The sequence below is a fragment of the Alligator mississippiensis genome, chromosome 13 (assembly GCF_030867095.1).
Source record: "Alligator mississippiensis isolate rAllMis1 chromosome 13, rAllMis1, whole genome shotgun sequence".
NCBI lineage: Eukaryota > Metazoa > Chordata > Crocodylia > Alligatoridae > Alligator > Alligator mississippiensis.
Genome location: NC_081836.1, coordinates 3,101,167 through 3,127,159, shown reverse-complemented (window position 1 = coordinate 3,127,159; position 25,993 = coordinate 3,101,167). Strand labels below are relative to the sequence as shown.

At 53.4% G+C, this 25,993-nt stretch overlaps 1 protein-coding gene across 3 annotated transcripts; it reads left to right on the top strand.

Moving 5' to 3' along the window:
* Positions 1-1,205: 1,205 nt before the first annotated feature.
* On the top strand, positions 1,206-25,635 carry ZBTB17 (zinc finger and BTB domain containing 17). 3 transcript variants are annotated; one of them, XM_014597964.3, is made up of 16 exons: positions 1,206-1,324; positions 6,492-6,646; positions 13,463-13,669; positions 15,130-15,306; positions 16,042-16,212; positions 16,395-16,508; positions 18,125-18,369; positions 18,460-18,602; positions 19,766-20,066; positions 21,092-21,179; positions 22,255-22,371; positions 22,903-23,023; positions 23,766-23,896; positions 24,021-24,236; positions 24,408-24,497; positions 25,203-25,635. In XM_014597964.3, the coding sequence occupies exons 2-16, from the start codon at positions 6,625-6,627 to the stop codon at positions 25,484-25,486; spliced, it is 2,427 nt and encodes an 808-aa protein (XP_014453450.1). In that variant the 5' UTR covers positions 1,206-1,324; positions 6,492-6,624; the 3' UTR covers positions 25,487-25,635. The 3 variants fall into 3 exon arrangements, with proteins under 3 accessions (XP_014453450.1, XP_019355586.1, XP_014453451.1); XM_019500041.2 differs by having other exon boundaries at positions 6,438-6,646; XM_014597965.3 differs by lacking the exon at positions 6,492-6,646.
* The last annotated feature ends 358 nt before the right edge of the window (positions 25,636-25,993 follow it).

Genomic DNA, 25,993 nt, shown 5'->3' with positions numbered 1-25,993 from the left:
TGTATCTTTTTTTGTTTCAACCCCAAACAACGTCCAAATAAACCCTGTGTTTAGTGTTGGCAGAAGGAAGCATGTTTCTTGTCCTAACACATAGGATAAGCTGGCGTGCTACACAGTTGTGCCAACTACGTTTCCCTGCTGTTCCTCCTTCCTTCGCACAGGGGAGGTGCATGCATGTGTTCAAAGGACACGCGTGTCTCAGGATGGCACGCGCCATGTGGCATGTTTGGACACTTCTGTTTCCAGGTCTCTCTCCTGATAGCGAAAACGCTGCATGGGACCCGGGACAGATCCCTCTGCCATCACATCTTGGGTTTTATTCCAGGTCTCATAGATATTTGCTGTTTGCCCGCAAAGCCCCAGCTGCTGGAATCACGTGAGGATCGGAGAGGTCCTTCCACAAGGTTTCTAGCCCTTTTTGATGCATGGGAAAGCGCGAGGGGGTGATCTAAAAGCACCGGAAAGGCTTGGAATGCAAAAGGGAAAGCAAAGGAAACTGGGGTTATCTTTATTTTTTTCAGATCATGTGGCTTTTTAAGGCCAGCTCATCGTTTTGAGATCTGACGCATAATTTCCGAGGGCTTGAGGCTGGGGACCCAGTCGGCTACGCTCCAGTGACTCCGAGGTGGGAAGTGTAGGTACGATCCCCAACGACACACGTGCGTCTGAAGGAATCGGTCTAGAGGGTACAACCCGGCCCTGCTTCATGTCCCGAAATGGAAGCCCCCCAGGTGAGAGCGTGCTGCGAGGCGGGAGGGGCAACTGGTGGCACGGGTGGCCTCTGTTTGCAGCACAGCACCAAACAGGGCAGGAAGCAGAAAGCAGAGCAGTAGATAGGGCAAGGAAGACAAGAGAGGGACAAGAAAGGAAAGTGCACATAGGGCAAGGGACACGTGACAGGGAGCAGACAGCAGACCAGTGTATAGGGCAAGGAGAACAGGGCAGGGAGCAGATAGCAGAGCAGTAGATGGGCCAGGGAGTGCAGAGCAGGAAGCAGAGCAGAGGATAGGGCAAGGGACATGACAGGGAGCAGAAGGCAGGGCAGTAGACACACGTGCCCACCCCTGCCCCTAGTGGTGTGACAGGAGTCCCCAAGCACCACGTGACTGGCACCCCTGCGCATGCGCACTCCCGGCCCGGCCCGGCCTGGCCGCAGCAGCAGCAGCCCAGGCCCCGGCCTCCCCCGGCGGCGGCCGCGCATGCGCCGGAAGCCCGCTGAGACGCCGCTTCCGCCCGTGCCCAAGATGGCGGCGCCCTTTGTCTGGTCCGTGTCCCTCCGAGCCCTGCGGGCTGCGATGTGACCCCCGCGGGGCCGGGATGGCAGGTAGCCGGGGGCAGGGGTCGCCTCCTTGCGGGGGGGCGATTCCCCGTTGGGGGGGATGATTCCCCATGGGGCGTGATTGCCCGTGAGGGGGATGGGGGGGGAAGGGTAACTACGGGTGGGAGGGGTAGCTGCCCGTGGAGGGGGTGATCCCCCGTGGGGGGTGGGGTAACTACCCCGGGGGGGGAGGGGCTGCAGCTAATGCTGGCTCGCCCTCAGCCCTGCCCCTCCTCCCTCTGATGCCCCGGGGGGGGGGGGGGGCACCCTCTGTCCCCAGCCCCCGCGCGCTCCCTTCCCCGTCCCCCTCCGCTCCGGGCAGGGGGCCTTCCCCGACCCCCTCCGGCCCCTGAACCGGCCTTTGGGGCTCCCGCGATGGCGGGGAGCCGCCTTCCCGCGCCCCCCTGGAGCCGTGGGGCGTCTGCTGGGCCGGCGGCGGCGGATCCGCGCCGCACCCCTCTGCCCCCCCCCCCCCGCTCCTCCGCGGCCCCGCTTCGTTCCCGGTGGGAATCAGCGCGTCCCGTCTGCCGAGTGTCTGCCTCGTCTCGCCGCGCCGGGAAAGCGTCGGGGCATCTCGTACGGCGGCATTTCTCACCCCGTGGCTCGTATGTGACGGGTCGCGAGCAAACTTTCAACACGATTCTCCTTTAAAGGAGAAAAACGTGGGGTTTCCCACGTGCTCCAGCTTGCGAGGGGCTGCTCGGGACCCCCCCCCATGCCCGGCCGTCGACGTTTACGAACGAGTCCCGCGACAAAACCCGAACCCCGGTGCAAAAAAAGGTTGAGCGCCACCGATCGAAAAGCAGCTCCCTGGGCAAAGCAGAGGAACCCTGGGTTGTATTTATATATATATATATATCATTTTTTTTTTTGTATCATGTGTCATTTTAAGTACGTTGGTGTTAGTGCAGCACCTGGATGCCGGAGAGGCGTTTTGTAGAAATAAATAGATCGTACTGTTGTGTCGGTGACGCATCGGAGCCGATCGGCATGTGTTTTATGAGTAAAGCTCAGTGTTACAGAAGTTCGTGTTGGCTTAGTTTGATGGATGGTGCCGCGCAGTTGGTGGCAGAGTTGAATCCGTAAAGCGCGTTTCTTTGCAAATCTCTTTGAGCCCGAATTGTGACTTTCCCTAATGTCGCTGGGGGGTCTTTCCAACGCCTGACACGTCGTCACCTCCTCGGCTGTGTCTGTAGGAGGAATCGAAGGCTAATTGCAACCGGTTTGCTGAACGTAGCGCTCTGGAAGTTCCCACGGTAAGGAGCGTTTCTTACGAGACACAGAAATAGCAGCTCCTCGGCACCTCTGAAGTCAGGACGTGTCTGAGCTGCTTACGGGTCTTGTCAGAGAGGTGATGCTTGTGAGAGCAGGGTGCGAATCAAGCAGCTTCCAGGGCTTTTCTAGCGCTGCCACGCTAGCCAGGACCGGCACTTTGTTGTCCCGCAGTCAGGCAAGCCCTTTGATTCCTATGACATTTTATGGCCGGGAATTATCAGCGTGTAACCACTTGTAGGTTGTACACTGGGCACTTTCACAGCCAACGTGTCACATGTTAATCACAGGGGAGTGGATCCTCATGGCAGGGCTTGAAAACTGTCAGATATCTACTACCCCAAGTATGAAACCTCAGCAGCTAGAGCCTGATATGAGAAACAGGAGTGAGACGTCTCAACGTGTGAGATAACCTTGGGGGTGTCTGAGCCCTCGTCTTCCTGCTTCTCCAGGCTGCAAAAGCCCATTCAAACCAGAGCTTTTGCCCAGACCCTGCTTTAGGGTACAAACACACAACAGAAGTGTCTTCTCAATGGCTGGGATTTGTGCAGGGAGAAGACAGTGCACCTCTGCAGGTCTTTGTTCATTAGATCCTTTCCCACCAATAGTTTCATTGCCTGTCACGGTTCATCACTTGACATGACATGTTACATGCACTGAGGTAGAACATGAAAGACATTTTCACTGCTGACCAAATAATACTGTTTTCTTTTCACATCTCTGCAACATGCCCCTCAAAATAGCAGCTGCTTGGGGCTGGGGATCACTGTAGACCGCTCAGGAAAAACATCTGTTATGTCAGTGCACGGTGACAAGCCAAAAGAGCCAAGCCTGTCGGGATGCGTAAGGAGTACGGTAGAGAGTACAGGCAGCCCTCGGACTTACGACACAATCGGTTCCTGAAAACGGCGTCTCAAGTTGAAACGTTGCAACTCGGAACTGATTTTTCCCATAGGAAACAATGTTATAAATGGGGGATTAGTTCCTGAACCAAGGCCCGATACCCCGTTTTCACCAAAAATAACCCAGAATTTTGTACTCAGATAATTATAGAGGAACTTCCTTAGCCTGACGAAGGGTTTTTGAACCCGAAAGCTTGCTTAATAACTATTCTCCAACCATTTGGGTTGGTCTAATAAAAGATATCAAATTCACCCAAGGAACCTTGCCTGCCTATAGCTACATTAATGTATTTATCAATCATATTGCTTTGGAAGGACTTCTTTGAGGTGACTTTGCTGGACTTTTTGAAGGGTTCTTGGCTAGATTCGTCTCAGGAGTCCTGGCTGCAGGTTTTTCTGGAGTCTTGTCTGCTTTCTTAAAGAAAGTGTTCAAGGAAGTTTGGACAGATGTTCTCCAGGGTGATGGGTGACAGCGACTTGTTTGCTGGCGTGGCGTCACATCGCATCAAGCGTTGTAAAGTGGAAACTGACGTCAGAAAGTTGAAACGGTGTCCGTTTAGAAACGCTGTAAGCGCGAAACGTTGTAACTCGAAACATTGTAAGTCGAGTTACTCTATTAAAAGTATGACGATGCAGTGATGCAAATTAATGACACGTTCTAACCTAGAAAGCTGAGTTCAGTACACGTTGCCTGTCAAAAAATTTGGCAAAAATTGAAGGCATGTAGGGACCGGCAGCAAAATTAGTTGAAAGCAGGGAAAGATTTCTGTCTGCAGAGACTGCCAAGATTAGGATCTGTCTGCAAAGATTAGGATCTTTCTGGGGCATGGAGTTGGTGCACTAAAAGGGAAGATGACCATAAACAGAAAGTAAGTCCTCTGTGGCTTTGTATCCTTTCAGTACCCGAGCCAGCGGGAGTTCAGCGACATTGAAAAACAACAAATTTAAAAGTGATATAAGGAAACTTTTTGTATGCGGTATGTCAGCTTGTGGAACTCATTGTCTCTGGACTACATCAAAGCCAAAATCTTAACCAATTTTAAACAGGTTAAACGTGCATGGATAACATTATCCTCTTTGGTTATGTATGGGCTGATAAAATAAGAGAGGGTGGGTATAAAACCTTGTGCTTCAAGATACCGAAGCCGGTCTTACGTTACTGAGGATTAGAAAGAAATGTCTGTTAGCAAGCTGTTCTGTAGTTGTCGGTTATGGAGACTGTGCTTTCCTCTGAAGTGTGCTGTACTAGCCAGACTGCGAGATCAGATTGGCTTGACCATCCTAATCTAATTTCTAATGTCGATTACCAGATTTAAAAAAATGAAGGTTATGGTCCTTTAAAAATTATTAACATTTAACTACGAAGCATAAATTCAGGGCTGAAACACTCCAAAAAAATGTGTCATTTGTTTGCTGCGTAACCTTGCTAACAAGGATCACCACTCAAATGTCCCTAGGCATATGATCCCACAGTCCCACTGCTGCTGTGCCATCACTACAGAAGGTGTCTCATGCTAAGCTTTCCATCACAGTGATTGATACGGTAATAAAAAAATCCTGACAGCAATGTCAGCAAGAGATTGAGAGGGAGAACAGCACAAGTATGTTGTCGAGAGGGTACAGTTCAGAGCACTGTCACTGTAGTAGCTTGGCTTCATTCTTGAGTGTGAGCTACCTTGCTCTTTATTTTAGCCTAGATACCACTTTGATGGGCACAGCCTAAGAACCAGAGTAGACGAGACAGTGAGATCTGTACATGCAAACCAGCTCATTTGTCCTTGGTAGGCAATGGGTTGATTTGGGAATAATGGTTTTATATTTTGCTGTTAAGATAATCATAGAAAAGTAGAACTGGAAGGGACCTCCAAAGGTCACACCTAGTCCAACCCGTCTGACCCCCTATACAAACCGTCCTATACAAATACATTGTCTAACCTATTAGCAGACCCGACTTCATGTTTGCCTGAAGTCAGGCAGGTTGTCACCTTGGAGACTAACTGGTTCAGCGAGGCATGAACCTTCATAGATGAGCCTATTTCATCAGATGCTAAGAATGGACTTCTAAAATGCAGTGTTTTATTGAGTTTATCGCAGATGGCCAAGCCTTCTGATTCTGACCTCGGTGGGAGAGATGTCCAGAGCTACTTGGAAGTGCATAGTTCTGTGGCCTCTTCCTCGTATATGGCCCTTATTACCGTGCCGTTTGAGCACTTTCCAATGCTTAATGTACTAGCCTCACAACGCTGCTCAGAAGCTGAGTAATGCTTTCGCCTCCCTCGTACAGACGGGAAAACTGAACTGGAGAAGCTAAGTGACTTGCACAAGGTCACCCAGTGAGTCTGTGGCGAAACATGCTGTTGGGCCCAAGCCATTCACCACTGGGCCATTAGTGTGTTTTTACTGTTTATTGCTATTTATTCTTTAAAGCTGCATCATAGAAATAAGGATCCAGTTCACTGAGAGCAAGTAGCGTGTTATTAGACTGGAGGCGATCTGCTTAAGTAAGCCGCTGGTGTGAGCTCGAGTAGCCTGGTAAAAATACCACTGTTCACCAGTGTGGCATCAACTGGATCTGGCTGCTGTTCCAACAGCCTCACATTCGTTATACTATCTGAATGACAAAATAAAGTAAAACATTGTAAAAGATCAGTTGACCAAACCAAAGCGGTTGTATTACTCTAGTCTTGTCACTAGCTTTTCTGGACATCTGCCTTCCAAGTCAGGTGTGACAAACCCCACCAGGAGAAAGGCATGGGCATTAGTCACCTTATTGTACCTAACAGTAATGATGTATCCAGCATTTCCCAGAGCTGTTATTTTTCCCTTTTTTGTGTAATTTTAAACTAAACCCATCTTTTAGCCGTGTCAATAATCCACAACGGCACTGCGTATCTGCAAGTCATCACCTTTGAATATAAAGCCATGCTAAAATTGGTTTTTTCTAGTAACTCTGGACCCTCTGATAAGCCTGGCTGATGAATAGAACAATTGTTCCGTAGGAAGTAAACCCTGATGAGAAGGTCTCCTTGACATTCAAGAGGGCAGCATGGTCCAAAGCAGAAGATCCAGGACTGCGAACTGAGAGACTGGGGTACTGCTCTTATCTCTGCCACTGACTCTGGGATTTGGGGGATGTTTGTTCATGGAAAAAAAGGTAAAAATATTTACGAACTTGCAAGCATGTTGATGTAATTCCTGAAGTGCGGACCAATAACCTGATTTCAGTTAGTAATAGTCGGTTCCCACCGGGCTCCGAGGAATTTTAGCAAGCAGATTTCTGTATTGTTGTCTGATCGTGTTTTAAGACTTCTAAGAAAATCTCTACCCCTTTGACAGAGATGGAGAATACGAGGTGCCTTTTGCTTGACCGAACATGAAATTATAATTTAAGAGCGTAATGCATGCCACCCTAACCTGGAACTAATAAAATCCTTCGTACGCAGACTGCATGGTAGCGCTGTCTAAGCCGCCTAATGCTTGGAAAAACAAACACTGTGGAAAATCTTTACAACTTTTTTTTGTTGATGGGCAGAACTGCTTCTTGTACTACTTTATTTTATAAAGCTGAGCTACCTTAATAACCCAGAGTCCAATTGCACAAGGCTCATGGTTCACATGCAAAATAGCTTCTAACATTTACTTACAATGAGCTTCTGCCGTCTAAAATTACTGTGATTTTGAAGTCCCATCTCTGAGCACCAGAGCTGGAAGCTGTTGCTTATTTCTCTGCGTGGAAAGAGATTCTCTCTTTTTTTCCAGTGGTAAAATCTCCCATTTCAAACCTTGTAGGCTCAGATCGAGTTGGGCATTCAGCCTGTTGCTGGTCTTACACTCAGCATTGCTTGTGCTGGCCCTGGGTCAGCATAATTTTGAAAGGGCACAGGGTGTCAGTAAAGGAAACTCATCCACATTTTGGAGAGAAGATGGAAACATCTTGGTGGAAAACTAATTTTAAAGAGATGTGGCGTCCGCTGGGGGGATTGAAATACTCCAAGTGCTTCCAAGGAGGGGGTGGTGGTGATCATAGTGCAGGTGAGGCAGGGAGGAGCCATAAGCGTGGCTTGTTACAGGCATCCAGGTACTTACAGGTATTTTATCCAGCTTATTACAGGGCTGCCTTCATGCTATATATGTCTGTGTGTACTGTCATCTTGGAAAACTTTGGAGGATCAGCTAAATTAGGCAAAGCCAATGCATTGCTGGTGTTTAGGAGCAGAGAGAGAAGATCCAGGACATGAAGAAATCAAACAGCAGCTGAAGAAGTGCAAATGAGGTGCAGAGACAAGGGCAGTCGTTTAAATGCATCACACTGTGCCAAGTCCAGGTCTGAGACAGTCTGATGCAGGGGTCTTGGGAGCCCAAAGGAAGCGAATGCTGTAATGGAGCTTTGTGGGATTCATTACTTCAGAATAAAATAGCATGTGCTTTAACTTCACCTCCATGACTTCACAGTTTCTGGTGGAAATTTCCATCCTTTGTAATGAGAACACCAGACTGATGGGAGTGGAGGAATATTTGCCTCTATAGTAACGGCAGGTTGAAGTGCAGGAAGCTAGCTCATCACAAAAAGGAGATAGCGTCCAGCAAAGAGAGAGAGTTTTCTCTAAAGAAGTAACAAAAGGAGCTGTGACTGAAATGAACCTGCACATTGCCCGTTGTGCAAGTATAAGTGTGTGGCTGTATTACCTGGGGGAATATAACAGCCTGGAAGGATATCGGAGAACATGGGTTTTTTATGAGTCCAAGCAGCGTGTGCTAGAATGGTCTTGGTGGAATATGTCAGGGGTGGGTGCTCAGATCAGACTTGCTCCTGGGATACATGGCAAGCTAGAAAAGGGAAGGCAGCAGCTCCTGCTTCATACAGGATCACCAGGTCCTTGGGCTTTTCAGAGACTTGTTCTGTTAAGGCTGAAACCTCAATGCCACGCTGGCAAAGGCAGAGTGGCATGGGGATCCCTCCTGATCTCTCCTGCAATGCAGGCAGCCCCATGAAGCCGAATAGGCTGCGCTGAACCACTGCATTAGTCACAGCGACTCCCATTTCAGATTTAAGTTAACTTTGTACCTGTCAAAGGGCCGGGGAACGCTGGATACAAGCAGCCTGAGTGAAAGAGGTGAAAGTTATTTCTAAACCATTAATTACCTAGTGTCATTACAGGAATATGTTCCGTCGGAGGAGGGATGGTGTAGTGTTTGAACCCCAGAACCAGATCTTCCATCGTGGATCCTGCCCAGGGTCACAAGTCACTTGAGATCCCAGCGCGTCTCCACGTGTAAAGCTGAGACCTCTTCAGGGCTATCTACCGCTGGCTGAAAGTTTTTGAGAGGCAGAGATAAATGGTTCTCGTAGTACTGCAGTGTGCTGGTGATATTATTACCAGGAGCAAAACCTCTCGATTCAGCGCGGTTCAGAAGGGCTTAACCAAGTGTTTGAAGGGAAAAGCATCTCCGAGTGCAGAAGGTGACTTGAAAGAGCGCGTGGGTGGAAAGCCAAAAGCCTTCCCTTTTTGGTGCTCAGGTTTAGCGGTCTGGATTAATGCCTTCAGCCCGTGCTGCGTGATCCTCCGATGGCTGTGGATGAGCCACGGAAACTATCTTGATTTCTCCTGGCAGGAGAAAACTGAGGTTAGCATCAGCATTTCACAGCTTAATGCTACGGGGAGGGCTCTTCCGCTGGCCGAGCCTCGTGGATCACAGCCTGCCGGAGGAACTTGTTGTCTTCTCTCTAATTATAACCCATCTGACTTTCCCTGCTCATTATCGCTCTTGAGCTTCATTGATACTGTAACCTTAATAAATCCTTGAAAGTCCTGCAGCAAATTGCTACCGTGGGGTCTGTGAATTTTTGAAAAGGTTACATCGCAGCGTGCTGGAAAGGAAGACTCCAAGGAGATCACAAGAATCACATCAGCTCGGCGGTGAGGCACAGCAGATGCATGTTAAATACAGCAGTGTTTAACCTCAGCACAAAATGACGAAGCTCTTTAAAGCCAGCCAGGCGCTGTCACAACACACACGTACCCTGATCTCTCTGGGTCCAATTATTGCTTGATAGCCTAGCACTCGGGGGAGCCCCGATCCGCTCCATTGCAGGTTACCAAAATGTAGCCACCTTCCCCTTCAGTACTGCAGCCCAGCCCCTAAACACCAGTGTAGGGAGGCACTGGTCCCTCACTAATGAGGCCATCTCCTTTTCTTTCTCTATATGTTTCCAGGTGCTGCTGGCCCTGGCCTCGGTGCATTGCTTGAGCCCTGGATGGCCAGTCGCATAGCTTATTCAGGCAGGCTGTGTCAGCTGTACTCGCTGCCTGCAGCCTCTAGCCTGCCCGAGCAGCAGGTTGCACGCTAGGATTGTGGGCACAGAAAAGCCGAAGGACACGAGGGGCATTTGTGCAGCAGAAAGACGCATCTCTCCACGCCTGAGTGCCGTGAGTAAACAAGACGGAGCCTGCCCGGACAGCTCGGAGAGATTTTTGCATTAAAGCTCAGGCTTGCATTTTGGGTTAGAAGCTGAGCCCAGAGCTGCTGAACTCGCCGAAAGGGAAAGCCTCCACCTCTTGCTTTCCTGTCTGCCCCGGGCACCCCGCCAACCTGGTGCCATGGAAACTGGTGAATATATGATCGTGTGCGAGCGAGCAGATTGCCTCCTACCTACATTCAGGGCTGCTCTTCCTACGTCTGAGTCATTTCAGGATGAGAGGCTATTGCTGCGGGCTGTCCCTGTGTGTAGCACGCTGCCCGGGTCATGTATTACCCGTCTGCATTCACCAGCATGTTTGTAGCTGCCCACATCTCTTCAAACCCACAGAGAGTCCAACAGCTCCCTCTGTATCAGCCTCTCTAGCTGTCGGAGGGTAGGTGCTAGGCACACTGCTCAGCTGGGGACTCGAGAGCGGCCTGGGATGCTGAGAGCCTGGGAAGTGAGCATCTCGCTCGGGAAAAGCGCTGCGCAGAGGACAGCTTTCTGTTCTGCTTGGCGCATGCATCGCTGCCTGAGAACTGCTCGTCAGATCCACCCTGGCTGCTCTGATCTCTTTCTGCGGCTCCAAGACCCTTTGGGGAGCAAGAGAGAAAGGAAGTTGCAGGGAATCAGGAAGCGATCTGCACTCCTCGGGGTCGTGGTTCCTTGTGGTGTTGCTTCACGGCTGCTTTATATCACGGTCCCGCTCTGCTGGCACCCCGGTCTCAAAAGCACCTCATCAGCAGTCGTCATGGCTAAAAGCCGCCGACCACTTCTCAGCCTCGCTGTCCCTGTTTCTCTTGTCTCTTCTTGGAATAAGCGGATTTTAAAAGTCCAAGGGCATGTCTTTATCACAGCTGAGAGTGCTGAGGGGTGTTGCAGTGAAAGTCCATTTGCTCCTGCCCGTTCCCAGCAAATGCATGCCAAAAAAATGCCAGGTTGATGCCTTTTGAGTGGCACTGGCTGTGTGCCAGGGTGAGGTACCAGGACTTGGCACAACGGAGCAGGAGAGGGTTTTCACAGAGATGCTCTGGGGCACTGCCCAGGGTGGTGTAGACAGCCCCCGTCTTGCACTCGAAAAATGAACCGACTTCTCTTAGCAACTTTGTCCTACCCCGTGTTGCCCGCAGCTTGGTCGGCTGAGATCTCTGGCTGAGGACGGCGGCCACTTGCAGTATCGTTAGGGCTGAATGCGTGCGACTCTTCTTCTTAACTCATCTCAGGGCCTCTCTTCCTGACTCTTCCCATGCGCTTCACTCGCTCCAGAGCAGTTTTCTGAACCGGGCCTAAAACAATCTGATTTGGGGGCTGGGTCCAGAGAGGAAGATTTTTTTTTTGCAAAACAATTCAATTTGGTTGAGCTGGTTTTTTGAATTTGGAAATAAGACACTTTCCCCATGTGGTCTGCTCACATGTTCTTCATTCGGGTCCCTCTGGGTAGGAGCTAGAAAGGACAACGTTGGGTTCTTCTAGGGACGTTGTTCAGACCTGATCCTCTTTATTAAAGCCACCAATGCATCATGCGAACCGATCTCCACATACCTTAACTGTGTGTTGAACGTTACTGGTGTCTTTCATTCTGAGTTTTTATCATTCCACAGGATTTGTCTAATTTGCTTCTGTGAGTTTTGGTTGGAAAACCTTGAATTTCCTACCTCTCTTCCCCAGTCTTTTATGAACAGAGGCTTGAGTACGAATACAAAGTCTTTGATTTATTCATTGTTAAGCATGCATATGTGCCTTGCTCATTTGAACCCATGAGCTGAGCCTGTAGGAATGCAGTTTGCTGCTGGGGGAGTGATTCGCAAACGGGGTTATGACTTCAGGTGGTGAATGGACAATGTGAGTAGATGAGCTCAGGAGAGCAAGTGTCTCTCTCTCTCCCCTACAAGTATCCTTCCTTTTGGAAAAAGCATGGAGTGACTCCTGGGGTGTTTTTTTCACAGCTTTCCTGAAAAGGTCAGCATATGCTTCTTCAGTTTGTTAAGGGTTAGGAGTAACAGGAGAGGGATAGGGACTTTGAGCATGGCATTACACGCAGAAGCATATCCTACAGTGTAATTCTCCAACTCCAGAAGCACACGCCAGGTCCTTTGGAGACTTTCTTTTTGTCCAACCTGTGTAAGTTTTAAGGCCAGTCCTTCCATCACAGTCAGCCCCATGCACCCAAGTGGCTTTTATGCTAGCTCTGCCATGCAGCTGCAAGATGGAAGCTGAAACCTGGTGATGCACTTTGATTGCTACAGCACTCAGCCCTACTTAGCCGAGGCGGAGTTTTCCCCTTTGCATTTGCCTCTGCTAAAAACACCTCTCTCTGCAAGAATTGCTTCTGCAAGTTATTTAAAGACAAGCCACGTACTCCAACACCAACCTCCCTGCCCCCGCCCTTGGGCTGCTCGGGATATTGCTAGGTGTTCATCTGCTCTGTAGCATAACGATCAGCTCGGGTGACTGCTCCTTAAAGCTTATCTGCTGCGTGAGGCAGCGTGGTTGGGGTAGCTGAAACCCTCTCAAGTTTGGGACTGCATGCAAGGAGACGGAGGATTCCCTGTGCCACCTGCTCAGTAGCTGTGGGCCTTGATGCTGTTTCTCCTGCTCCGTTCTGGGGACAGTAAGGACTGGACCCAAAGAAAGGGTTTTAGCACCAGAGGCCGTGAGATTTCGGGGGCTAGACTCGCAGAAGTGCAGAGAGCCTCCCGCTGCAACCAGAGCCAATTGGGGCTGTGCTGCAAGACCTCTATAAAGTACTGTAAAAACATGGAACAGTTTTTGGGGGGTGGGAAAAATCAGTCCCTGGACTTCACAAATTGAACAGTGAGAGCGCACTTAAGAGTTTTGTCCAGTCGTTGGAAAACGATCTCTCTGCGCCTCAGAACCGCAGGCGTGCAGCAGCAGAGCGGCGCTGCCTTTTCTCAAAGGGGCGTCTCTTTGAAAATGTCATAGGAGTGCCCAAGATTTCATATTCGGTGTACGGGGGTGGGCTACAGAGAGCTGAGCACCACACATTGAATCAGGAGCAAATATAATTGCCACCCTTGTGCTCAGGCCCTGGGGTCCTGTGATTAATGACTGCGAGCATGGGGCTTGAAATAATTTCTCATGGGCAACCTTAAATCAGGCCTTTCCTAACTCCTGAGTGCATGATTTGGAAAACGCAGGGTTCTTCTAATGCAGGTTTTTAGATGCAGCCATAGAGACTCGCTTGGAGGGAGGAGATGAAGTGCATGCAGTTACATAGGCTACCGGGATGCACAGCATGATGGGTGTGAATTATTTACAAGGATTTTTTTCTTTAAGATATAGATGGGTATTTCAGTCCTTTGGATCTTCTGAATATATCCTAACAACAACCTCCTCCCCTTGCGGTGGTTGGGCACTGGCAGTGCCCTCATACCCCTGCTTTACTTGTGCCACGTTAGGGTGTTTGTGAATGCACTTCGCTAGCTGCTCCCCCTCTTTGCAGAGTCCTAGGTCCAGCCGTGCCCACATGGCTTTGCTTTCTCTCCTCAGCTATGGATTTCCCCCATCACAGCAAGCAGGTCCTGGAGCAGCTGAACCAGCAGAGGCAGCTGGGCCTGCTGTGCGACTGCACCTTCGTGGTGGACGGCATTGACTTCAAGGCTCACAAGGCAGTGCTGGCAGCCTGCAGCGAGTACTTCAGGATGCTCTTTGTGGATCAGAAGGACGTGGTGCACCTGGACATCAGCAATGCAGCAGGTAGGCGGGGAGAGGCCAGGGCTGCAGCCACGGAGCTGAGCAACAGGCTGCGTTCTCAGCCAGTGTAAATCTATGTAGCCCCATGGATGTCAGTGGAGCTGGGCCAATTGATACCAGCTTAGAGTCTGGTTTAAAATGTTCCTTACGGCCTAGAGACCAGTGAGGCCAAAATGGAGATTGTGACAGCTCTCCTGAACCTATGGACAGGCTGGCTTGAGCCTGAAGACCTTCCAGTATCAGAGAGCACCAGCCCCAATGTTGGCATGAGCATCCTGCAGCAGGACAATCAAGCCTTATTACATTCTTCTACAAATAGATAGAGATTGTCTTATACTTTGAAGTGTGGGGCTTTTCTCTCTTCCACAGCTGTTCGTGTCCACAGCCCTGACCCCAGATATCCCAGTTATCCATATAAACGTCTCCTCCGTCTGGGAACGTGGAGTGGGTGATGAGAATGCTACTCATTGCATCTGAAAGTTAACAGCATTAGCAGAACAGGGCATTAATCACTGCACTCTTCTTCTAGTGTTTACTCAGAAATGGTGGAAAGAATTTACTAGTATGGGCAGCAGCCCCTGCCCCAAAGAGCTTCCAGACAAGAGACAACAAGTGGGAGGAAAGAGGAGCCCTCATGCCTGTCTTACAGATGGGAATTGATAGCACAAGGAGATGAAATAATGGCTTAGGGTTGTACCTGGGGTCTGTACTGGTGTTACATACTGAACCCCTTCTCCCCACACCCAGTCTGGTGGTTTTTGCCAGGCTCAAATCAAGGCATTGGTTTTGACCAGAAGACCCTAAGTGGCCTGACTGCCTTCTCCTTCACCCCCTGTCGCGGTCCCTAAGGGCAGCCGAGCACCACTCCTGCAAGCGCCTTGGTGATGGTGCGTGGGAAGTCATTCTCAGCAGCTGCTCCTCAGCTCCGGAAATCCTTCCTTCTCATGAGGCTGCCAGAGCCTGGGCCTGGGCACCATTCAGAAGCACTGCAGGGCCCTTCTGTTTGGGCAGGCACTGAACAACCAAAGCAAGGCCAAGATGTTGTCGTGGGCCTCTGCTTGACTTGAGGATTTTATTTTTTGCTAGTTGTCCTTTTAAGTTGCTCTGTTTCTCTTGCTGTAAGCGGCTGTGACCTTTACTGGCATACGTCACATGGATAAAGAAATAAATAATACATGATTAATCATTCGTCCTGGCTAAAACCCATAGCACACTTATGTCAGCCTGCAAAAATTATGCATCTCCCCGTTGCTAGATTAGTAGGAAGAAGAAGTAGTTCAGACTCGGGGTTGTTGTTCATTGCTCTCACCTAGAAATGAAGTGTGGGAGAAGTCTGAGTGATTTCTGTGTATGTGGGGTTAAAGGATGCAGCCTCTAAGATGCTGGCCTCTTAATCTGCTCTTTCAGTGGCCACTCATCTTGGCCCCGGGGGTGGTTTTGCCCCTGGCTCTCTCCTTCTGCAGGCCTCGGCCAGGTCCTGGAGTTCATGTACACGGCGAAGCTGAGCCTCAGCCCTGAGAATGTAGAGGATGTGCTGGCAGTTGCAGGCTTCCTCCAGATGCAGGAAATCGTCAATGCTTGCAACGCCTTGAAGTCTCTCACCGTGCCAGCAGAAAGCCAAGAGCCTCCTGCCGTGACAGGTATGAAGACTCCACGCACCTCCCCGCTCCTGCTGGGTCTCTCCTGACTTCAGCTTGTTGCCAAAAGGGCCCTTCAGCAGGAGGAGGAGAGACTAAATACTCATCTGTCTTCATCCTGATGTTTTCCTTGCTGTTCTAATACAGTGTCCCATAGATGACCAGTGCTTAGGTAGTCAGTAAAGACCCCTCCCTCCCTCCCAAAGGAAGGGTAAAAGAAAGGAAGGGGGCACTGAACTCTGCCCTGTTACAGTGAGCGGGTTGTTTCCAGGCCATGCACGTGGACACTAGCACCACAAGTGTATAACGCATTGAACATCAGCTGCAGCTGAAGGGGGCTGCCCTGCCAGCCTGCCCAGCTCAGTGGTGCGGGGATTTGGTGCAGACCAAGTCCTGCTGAGGCCAGGTCAGTCTGAGAGGGGCCCAGGTACCCTGGCTTGGTCTAGGCTAGATGTACTCCCTCTAGCTATCCCTGCCCAGATGGAGCTGGGGTTTATACGTCTGTCCAATCCTTGTGTATGGCACCAGCAGGTCACTTTAATACTGAATAACTCTTGTGCCCTTTCTTTTCTCACTGTGAGTATTTGCTCATAGGACTTCAAGGCAGTTTGTGCCGCAGGTTACTATAGGCTGTGCTCCCCGGTTGCTCCGTGTCCTGGGTGAACTGTGTTAGAGAACAAGCCGCCATATAACTATACGTATAAAGAGTGGTTTGCCTGGCTGTGCTTCTCTTGGTAGGGGATGAAAAAACAGCTGGGGAAGGGAAAGCAGCAGCAGAGCTGCTGGGCAACCTCGACCGTGCCACGCAAGTTGCATCTGACAGACAAGGGAAGGTGAAAACAGCAGAGGCTGCAACGGAGGCGAAGGAGGAGACTGAGGACGGCGGCAGCAAGGCGACCAGCAGAACAGGTCAGCATTGGGAAGCTTCGCGGCTCCAGGCTTCCACTTGCCTTCCCTCCTGCTGCGTATTCACCTGCGCACTCCCTTTCCCTCAAAACCATCCTGAGAAACTCGAGTCTGATGGCCGTGTTCCCACAGCCTGCCCCAAGCATGAAGGTGAATGGTTCAGACTTTCTCTTCGTTGTTTCTAGGTGTAGAAGATCCCATGAGAGAGGAGATCCCCAGTCACCTGCCACTGGAGGACACGAAGCCGAGCAACATCAGCCCAGCTGCCAGGGGCTGCTCTTCCCGAGGATCGGAGCAAGGTGCAGATCTGCATCGGGCACCGGGTGGTGGTTGATGCTTTTGGAGCTTCCCCTCTTAGGCCCTGTTTCTTCCCCGCTACCTTCCTCAGCCCAGAGGGATGGATCAGGCTTCCTTGTCATCTTCACAGGGAATAGGCTGAAGCGCCATGCCACAGGAGGTGAAATCCAGCAGGGAGAGGGATTCCCCTATGCAGCCAGCGCAGGCTGGTGCCCCGCACAGTGGATCCCTGCAGCCTGGGCCATTTTGGGCTGAGCCACAGCTTGGGTTTGCAGTTGGGAAGGCTTCATTTTCATAGTGCAGGACCTTGCATTTGCAAACCCAGGACCTGGATGGTAGCGGAGGTGCACCATTTTTGAAAGGGGGGAATATCCCCAGTGTGTGTGTGTGTACTCAGGGCACCTGGGTCCCCGTGGTATTAATGAGGAGGAAACATGGTCCTTCACCTTACTGCTGCTGGACAGCTTTCGTGAAACCCCAGGCATTGTTAGATATTGCAGAGCTACGTCCCAGTTGGAGCTGGAGGTGCTTAGAGGAGCTGTGTTGATTCTAGATAAGTTATCAGTCTGTTCAAGCTCTTGCAGGTCTTTCTTGTTCTTTGCAGCACATTAAGTCTGGATTTAAGTGGCCCTGTTCCCTGAGTCCCGTTTCCTTCCCTTTCCCTGCTGGGCATAAACACACACCAGAAGGGCACAGAGGGCTCACATGAGTTCCTGCTTGTTTTTACTTTGGTAGAAGCTGGCTGGGTCAGAAGCCCCAAATTCCTGTACGCTGGTTTTAAAGCAACAGCAATGCTCCCATCTTCCTCGAGTACAGTGATTTCAGCACAAGGGGGCAGATAGGAGTCATGCATGGCCATATAAATTGCATTTTTGCAAGCCTCACAAGTGTTGCCCAAAGAATGATGGCACTTGTGTCTGTAGAAGGACATCCCACAGGCAGCAGCATCTCAGGCTTCCACATGTCATCCTATCCAGTGTCCCAACCCTGACCTAACAGTATCGTGTTCACTTGGTCCATCGGTGCGTGGAAGCTCTGCTCCAGGCTGCCACAAGTGCATTAGCGGGTGGCGGCTGTGGTGACCTAAAAGCTCTTGTAGACTGAGAGCAAGACTTCACCTGTCCTCAGACTCCACTGCATAGGGCCATCACACAGCTGTCAGCCTGCAGAGCCTTTCAGTCCCTTCCAAGTGTAGATGTGCAGAAGTGACCTCCTATCCCATCATCCATCTGTTAGGATAGCTACATGTCGAATAACATCATGTGCTGTCAGTTGAAAAATTTCCACCAAAACCTTTGGCAGGAAATAGGTGTCGACTAAACAGGTTGTCAAAGTTTGTGCGTTTTCATCCAGTGCAACAGCCAAAGCCCCGAATGATTTGATTCCAGAAGAAGGCCGCAGCAGCTCGGATGCACCGTAGTTCAGGGCCCTTGTGTGCCCCTTCTTTTCCATGAGGAGGGGGGGGTGCTTTCATTCCCTTGACCTTTTGCTCCTCACTCGTTTATCTCCTCAGTGTATAAGCTCGTTTTATCCACAGTTTGAAATGCTGCAGTAGGATTTTTGTCTCCCACCTCACCTTCTAGATTTCAGCAGCCCTCTGTATCTTAAATCTCTGCAGAAATGGAAGTGGAGCTGGAGGGGAAGGAGGAAGAGGAGGAGACGACAGGAGAGGAAGAGGAGGAAGGAAGAATCCCAGAGGACGAGCCATCAAGATTAGCAAATGGAGACAGCCCGGAGGATAACGAATCCGGGGGCACAGACTCTGGACTGGAGAATTCGGGGGAAGCCAGGCTGCTGCGATCAGGCACCTACAGCGACAGAACAGAGTCGAAAGCATACGGTTCGGTCACACACAAGTGTGAGGTAAGGCAAGTCGGGGAGCAGCTCCCCGCTCCGTCCCTGGGTCGCACGGGGCTCCGTAGGCACTGCTCTGTTCTGCACGTCTGTTCGCAGGACTGCGGCAAGGAGTTCACACACACTGGCAACTTCAAACGGCACATCCGCATCCACACGGGGGAAAAGCCCTTCTCCTGCAGGGAGTGTAACAAAGCGTTCTCGGACCCGGCCGCCTGCAAAGCCCACGAGAAGACACACAGGTACGGGAGGCCCTCTTGTGACCCAGGTGCTGGGGAGGGATACAGGGAACCTAGCAGCCAGATTGAAGGGCACTTCGCTCCAGGTGTAATATCCACAGTGATGCACCATGTACATCTCTTATTCTCTTGTCATGCCCTTCCTTGTCTCCATGCTGCCTTCCCCCACCCTCCTGCATGAGTCCCCTAATGCAGCAGAAGCCCATAAAGCAGCCAGAGCAAGAAGTTGACCAGGGAAAACATGGGGTTTTTGTCGGTATGAAGTTCAGCTGCTGTCCACCACAGCGCCGTGCCCTCTCCTCTGGGCTGGCAGTCCCGTGGCCGTGGCAGTTGCGTGGCTGGCACAGCCCATCCGCGGATGATCCAAAACCACAGCTTTCACCCTTTAGAGTAAACAGTAGATTTGCACCAGGAGCTGAGAGGAAATAGGCAGTGTCATCTTCCTGAGTCTGCAGGCAGCTTGGAAGAATAAACGAGAGGTGTGAATGGCTCCTTTGGTCCCAGTGGGACTTTGATTTTTCGGTGTAATGATACAGCCTGAAATGTCAGCCCTGCTGAGTGATTTTTTTCCTGCTTATTATTGAAGCAGAAGCATGCAGCCGGCAGGCTTTTTCCTGTGATCCCAGACTCTTATACCAAAAGATCCTAACAGTTCCCTGCCCAACTGCAAACCTCTGTATCTTCCCCATGCCCTGGCGGTGCCCATGGTCTCATTTGCTCTGTCAATCCTGGAATCTTCCACGTAGGAAACTTTAGTGCGCAGTTAGCTCTGATATCCAGATACCAAGTACAGGGGCTGCCCTACAGGGCACTGGCACCTTTAAAGCCTTCCTGTCCTCAGTAGACGTGAAGCTGTGGCGGAGGATCCAGGTGCCATTTCGTGGGCCGTAGCCCTGGTTTACTGCAAGGGACACGGGGCCCTGACTGGAGAACTCTGCCTCGTTCTCCTTCTCGTGGTTCTGCTGTGTCCTTTGCTCAACGTCTCACTGTTCAGCCCAGCTCCCCTCTCCACCACGTAGCTGTGATGGCTCCTAAGAGGAGGGCAGCGTTGCAGCTCTGCATGCTCAGACTGTGGGCAATCTCAAGACCTCCTCAGGGAGAAGGGTGGGCTAGCTCTCCTCCAGCTGCCCCCAGGGTCCCTCACCCCCGCCCCATCCCTCTTGTAGCCCTCTGAAGCCCTACGGCTGTGAAGAGTGTGGGAAAAGCTACCGCCTCATCAGCCTGCTGAACCTGCACAAGAAGCGGCACACGGGGGAGGCCAAGTACCGGTGCGATGACTGCGGGAAGCTCTTCACTACTTCGGGCAACCTCAAGCGGCACCAGCTGGTGCACAGCGGCGAGAAGCCCTACCAGTGCGACTACTGCGGGCGCTCCTTCTCCGACCCCACCTCCAAGATGCGCCACTTGGAGACCCACGACACCGACAAGGAGCACAAGTGCCCGCACTGTGACAAAAAGTTTAATCAGGTGTGTGTGGGGGGAGGGTGCTCAGCCCTCGGGGCTCCTCGGGCAGTCTGCCGTGACCTGGAGGGCTGCACCCAGCCCCCAGGGAGGATAGACGTCCCCTCCAGTCCTTGCTGTCACAAAATGTGCTTGGCTGCTTTCGGCAGAAGCAGGCGTGAGCTCCGGGCATTGACTCTGCTTGGGCTGCACCTCCATTCAGGGCTGCTTCCTGGCCCGTGGAGAGAGGGCTTCAGGAGGCTGTGTCAGGCCACCGGGTGCCATGGGTGATGGCTGGCATGACTGAGGCTGTGTTTGGCTCTAAGCCTGTAGCTGGGTATCTCAAAACCCTTTGAAGCTGCCTTCTTGCCAGATGTTTAGGTCCTCACTCTCTGCACCTCGTGTGTGTATCCTCCCCTGGGCATCTCCCACTGGTTGAAGGGAAGGCTGGCGGGCTGGAGGGAAGTGTCACGGTCCTTTCCAGGAGAAACAGAACAGCACAGCTAGACAAGATCACACTGTTACCCTCCAAACAGGCCTTGACTGAAGGCTTCCCCAGGCTCCTCCTGCTCTCCCGTCCCCTTGGTATCTGGGCACTTAAATGCCTAATGCTGTTAGAGGCTTCTCTATCCCCATTGTACAGATGGGAAAGCTGAGGGCCAGGGAGGGGAAGCTCATTTGCCCATGGTGTCCAAGCAAGATGGTGATGGAGCCAAGGATAATTTGAGGGTTTCCTGACTGGCCTCCGAGCTCTTTGATCCTGCTGCCTCAGCAGTGCGGAAGCCGGTGATGAGTAGGGGGACAGTTCAACCCGGCCCATCCCCGTACCCCCATCAGCCACCACTCCAGCATTTGGGAAGCTTTGGTCCTGCCACTGTAACCCCGGCTGGTGAGTGCGTGTGAGCGGATGTCCCATCTCTGCTGCCCCGAGACATTTGTTACCAGCACTGTGCCCCCCATGTGCATGGGGCAGAGCGGGCAGGGTCTGACACAGCGTGCCTCCACTCCAGAGGCCCAGCCAGGCTGAAGGGACCTGTCTTGTCTGCCGGCAGGTGGGAAACTTGAAGGCGCACTTGAAGATTCACATTGCTGATGGCCCCTTGAAGTGCCGCGAATGTGGCAAGCAGTTCACCACGTCAGGTACCCCCGGGCGGGGAGGAAGTAGGGACGGGTGCAGTGGGGGGGGAGCAGCTCCAGGGTCTCCTGGGTTTTGCAGACAGCATCACCCCGAGCAGAGGCAACAGATCAGCAGGCCCAGCCTTGGATGGGGGCTTCAGTGTGTAGGTCGAGACCAGACCAGGGCTCCTTTGGTGCATGCCAGGCGCTCGGTGGCGACACGGCATCCCTGGGCTCGGGGGCTCGTGAGCATTCCCTGTTGGGAAAGGCAGTGCCATGTGCGGTGAACAGTTCTGCAGGAGGAGCTGTGGGGGCACTGCTGCAAATCGTACTGGTGTTATTGGCAGTTATTCCCTTGCCCTCAGGTGGCAGAGGCATAGCTGGTGCCCTCTTCCGTATCGCAGGCCCGGCTCTTCAAGAGCCACGAGACCAGCCTCGACAAGTCACAAGATGCACTGTCCTGAGACTCTCGCGAGTTTTTAAGCCGAATCTGAGGGTTTTCATATTTGCCTTCTGGCATCCGAGCCCTCCCGCTGCGAGGTTTTCCGCCAGATCCTGAAGGGTTCATGCCTTTGCTTTAAGCAGCAGAGGAGATTCCCGTGGCATGACCTGACTCTGAGAGCTGAGCTGGAAGGAGGATACCAAATATGGCCAGGCTCAAGCTAGCAGCGCGGGAGCTGGCAGCCCAGCCCGTTCGATCAGAGCACTGCAGGGACATTAAATGCAAAACGCTCCGGCTGTCTTGGCGTGTCCAAAGCCGAATGCCGAGGGCTTGCAGCCTGTGACACGTTGCAATCCAAGTAGGGCAGCTTTCCCCCGTGTTGCCGTTGGGTGGCGGGCAGCCGTCTCTCCTGGCTGCGCTTCCTGCTGGACTGCACGCAGCTCCTGTTGCACTGGTGAGTGCTGCTTGTGCTCTACCAGGGTAGGGCCCCATCGCAGTCCACAGTGCTAGGCCAAGACACACACAGATGCAGAGACACACACACATGACCCCGGTTGTCTTTCCTGCCTAGTGCAGCAGGGGGGCTGGACCCGATGATCTTGCAAGGTCCCTTCCAGCCCTTACAATCTATAATCCCTCTTGTCTGGCTTCTCCAAGGGAACCTGAAGAGGCATCTGCGCATCCACAGCGGCGAGAAGCCCTACGTGTGCGTGCATTGCCAGAGGCAGTTTGCCGACCCTGGGGCCCTGCAGCGACACGTCCGCATTCACACAGGTAGGCTGGGCCGGCCGTGCCTGACGTGGGGCACGAGCTGATACGCTCCTCTCACGGAGATGGACTCGCTCTATCCCACCGTGTTCCCCCGGGGTGTCCTCCTGCTGCCCATCGCCAGAGCGTATGGTCACCCTCCATGTAGGAACAGGAGGCTCTGCCTTTGGGGCACAGCAGTACCTTGGTGAGCAGCCAGCCCGGGAACACCCATTTGCGCGTCTCAGCTTCACCGTCAGGCCAATGCTACAAGCATGTTACAGCATGTTGATGGTAGATCAAGGAGCAGTGCTGTTGAGTCCTCCCCATCGAAGGGCTGAGTGGCCACATGGTCCTGGCTATAACACTTCTGCCTATCCCAGTGTCTACTCCCCCACTCACTGGTGCCCGTCCCTTTTATCCACTGCTCCTGTCTGACTGAGATGGGAACACGAATTGGTCTCCAAGGCCTCTGTGTTGGTTGCCCCCCTTCTTCCATCCCGGAGGCTGGTGCTTGCGGCTGCCCTGCCCTGACTGTCCTGCCCCTTTCACCCCCAGGCGAGAAGCCCTGCCAGTGCCTGATCTGCGGGAAGGCCTTCACTCAAGCGAGCTCGCTGATCGCTCACGTGCGTCAGCACACGGGGGAGAAGCCGTACGTGTGCGAGCGCTGCGGCAAGAGGTGAGGACCCCTGGAAGAGGCCCCTGGCCTCGGCCCAGCTGATAGGAACGTGGCTCGGCTTTGGCCCCACACCACCCTCGGCCCCCCATTCCCACTTCAGTCCTGTCCTGCAGCTCCATGCGGGCGCCAGGTCCTGGCACCAGCGGGTTTGAAGGGATGGTTGAATTAAAGAGGAGCTGGGGGCTGGACGACACCGGCCTGGCCCAGGACATCCTAGGAGCTTGTCACTGAAAAGCCTCCTGTCTCGTGGGGTGACAAAATGGCTCTGTCGTGCTGAAGGGGTTCACTGCTGCCTGTCCCAGGAAGTTGCGCACAAAGGGGCTCTGACCCTTGCTGTCTGGCAGCCAGTCTTTTCCCCAGCCCCCGTGGCGCGACTCCAGGTCTCAAATCAGTCAGGTGTGCAGGCTGTCAGCCCTCAGGCCCAGCTAGCGGCTGTGTGGGGGCCGTTAGCTCCATCGTCCCCTCATACATCGTCCTAGGCTCAGCCCAGGGCCCTGCTCTGCTCAGTGACCAGAGACCTGGGCAGAGGGAGGTGGTGAGTTTCCTTCTGTTCCCGGGGCTCTATAGCAAGCCCAGGGCTGCAGGGCGAGATGTTTGTCCGTGAACAGGCCGGAGGGCTCAAGCCCCCAGCTCTCCCCGGCCTTGGGGAAGGCCCAGGGGATGCCACATTCTGCCCACCGGGCCCAGCGACGGCCCCGCTCCCGCCGCTCCCTGTGAGGCCCCCCCGGCTCGTCTCCCCCAGGTTCGTGCAGTCCAGCCAGCTGGCCAACCACATCCGGCACCACGACAACATCCGGCCACACAAGTGCACCGTGTGCAACAAGGCCTTTGTCAACGTGGGGGACCTCTCCAAGCACATCATCATCCACACCGGTGCGTCCTGCCGCCCCGCCTCCACCAGCTCCGTGGCCCTGGCCCGGGGCTGCCCCCTACCCCGCGCCCCCAGGGGCACGTTGTCTCCAAGCTAACTCTGACGGGGGGGCTTTGTCCCAAGCAGGGGAGAAGCCGTTCCTCTGTGACAAGTGCGGCCGAGGCTTCAACCGCGTGGACAACCTGCGCTCCCACGTCAAAACCGTGCACCAGGGCAAGGCCGGCATGAAGCTGCTGGAGACGGAGGAGGGCGACGAGGTCAACATAGTCACGGTGGCCTCGGATGACATGGTCACTTTAGCCACAGAGGCACTGGCCGCCACGGCGGTCACGCAGCTGACGGGTGAGTCAGGGAGGCGCCTCATTGGGGCGGCTGTGCTTAGCTTGTCCTGGGGTGTCGGGGGACAGGGCCTGGTGTAGCAATGGCCCAGGCCGTGTTGGGCTGGGGTGAAGCACTGGGGACAAGCTGGGAGAGCACGCGCAGTCTCGTTTACTTTCCTCCCCCAAACCACAGTGGTCCCTGTGGCAGCCGCCGTGACAGCAGATGAGACTGAAGCACTTAAAGCAGAGATAACGAAGGCGGTAAAGCAGGTGCAGGAGGCAGGTGAGGCTTCGTGTGGAGGCCAAGGGGCGTGGGCTCAGGGGGGACCTTCGTGTAGCCGGGAGACCCTGCACTAAAGGAGTAAACCCCCCGAGCTCCTTCCACCTCCTGCCCCAGACCTGCCCAGGTGCTGGGACGTGGGAGCCGGTGCCTCCGAAGGGGTTTCACCCCATCAGGTTTCGGGCTCACTGTGCGGCGAGGGCCTTCGGGAAGGTTTGGAGCACGCAGGGTAGACGCAGGACGTCTCCAGCTGCACTCTCCATCAGCCAGGTCCTGGCGAGGCTGCAGGCCCCGCGTGCTTGTGACAGGTGCGATCAGCTGCTTGCACTGCCCGCAGGGGTGTCCCTGCCTGGGGCTTTGCCAAGGGACCTCGTGGCTGGGGTGAGCTCGCCGGGTGCTGGGGCTCTCCATGCATCCAGTCTGCCCCACAGAGCTGTTCCCGGGAGCAGAGGTTCTCAGCCTCGTTAGACTCGCAGCCCCCTCGGAAAATGTCGCCTCTTGGCATTCACTTGTGTTATTGACTGGGAAGATGCTAGAGCCATGGCAGAGAGCTCAGAAAGCCCCTGTGCATTTTGTGGGAGGCCTCTGGGTTTACTTCGTGGCACCGCAGAGCCTCTGCCATCTGGGCCCCTCCCCACCCACCCCGAGCGCCAATGTGGTGGGCACCTCCCGCCACGTCTGAGCCACTCTGCCCCCATCTTATTGCAGACCCCAACACCCAGATCCTCTACGCCTGCGACTCATGCGGGGAGAAGTTCCTGGACGCCAACAGCCTGGCACAGCACGTGCGCATGCACACGGCGCAGGCCCTGGTCATGTTCCAGGCCGACACGGACTTCTACCAGCAGTACGGCGCCGCCGCCACCTGGCAGGCCGAGCAGGTGATCCAGTCCGGGGAGCTGCTCTTCCGCGCCCGGGACGGGGCCGAGGTGCAGGCGCCCTTGGCAGAGGCGCCGCCACCCACCACCGAGGGCCAGGACCCGCCCGAGTGACCGGGTGCCGCACGGGGGAGCCCCTGGCTCGCTCCGGCTTTGCCAGCCGGTTATTTAAATGAAATGATGTACAAATGTATTTCTGTAAGGAGCCCCCCCTGCCCCACCAGGCTCAGACCTAGATTAAATAAATCCCCTTATTTTCTAAACCCTATTGAACCCCCAAACCTTTCCCCACCATCCTGCTTCCCATCCATCAGATATGTCCTACCTACAGCCCTCCTCAGAGGCCCCGGCCGGGGCCTGGGCAATCTGTGAAGCCCTTGATGCTCCGATTCAGCTGCTTTGTGGCCCGGCTAAGTGGGTGATTGCCAGGACAGTGCCTGTTAAAGCAAGAGCAGCGAGGTTTGGCAGCTGCACCTCGGTGGTAGAAGAGCTCCTGCCAGCCTGTCGCAGTGAGGGCCTGGGGGGAGCTTCTGCCAGCTCCTGCCGTGGCCCAGCCGGAGCCGTGTCCTTGTCTGCAGCCCCCCAAGCTCATTCGGCATTGCGCCTTCATCCCTGCTGAGG

Bases quoted from the DNA above. Each gene is read 5' to 3' on its own strand.
- ZBTB17 (XM_014597964.3), top strand. From the start codon at position 6,625: ATGTTTGTTCATGGAAAAAAAG. The intron at 6,647-13,462 runs GTAAAAATATTT...TTCTCTCCTCAG, and splicing joins GTTTGTTCATGGAAAAAAAG to CTATGGATTTCCCCCATCAC. The intron at 23,024-23,765 runs GTGAGGACCCCT...CGTCTCCCCCAG, and splicing joins TGCGAGCGCTGCGGCAAGAG to GTTCGTGCAGTCCAGCCAGC.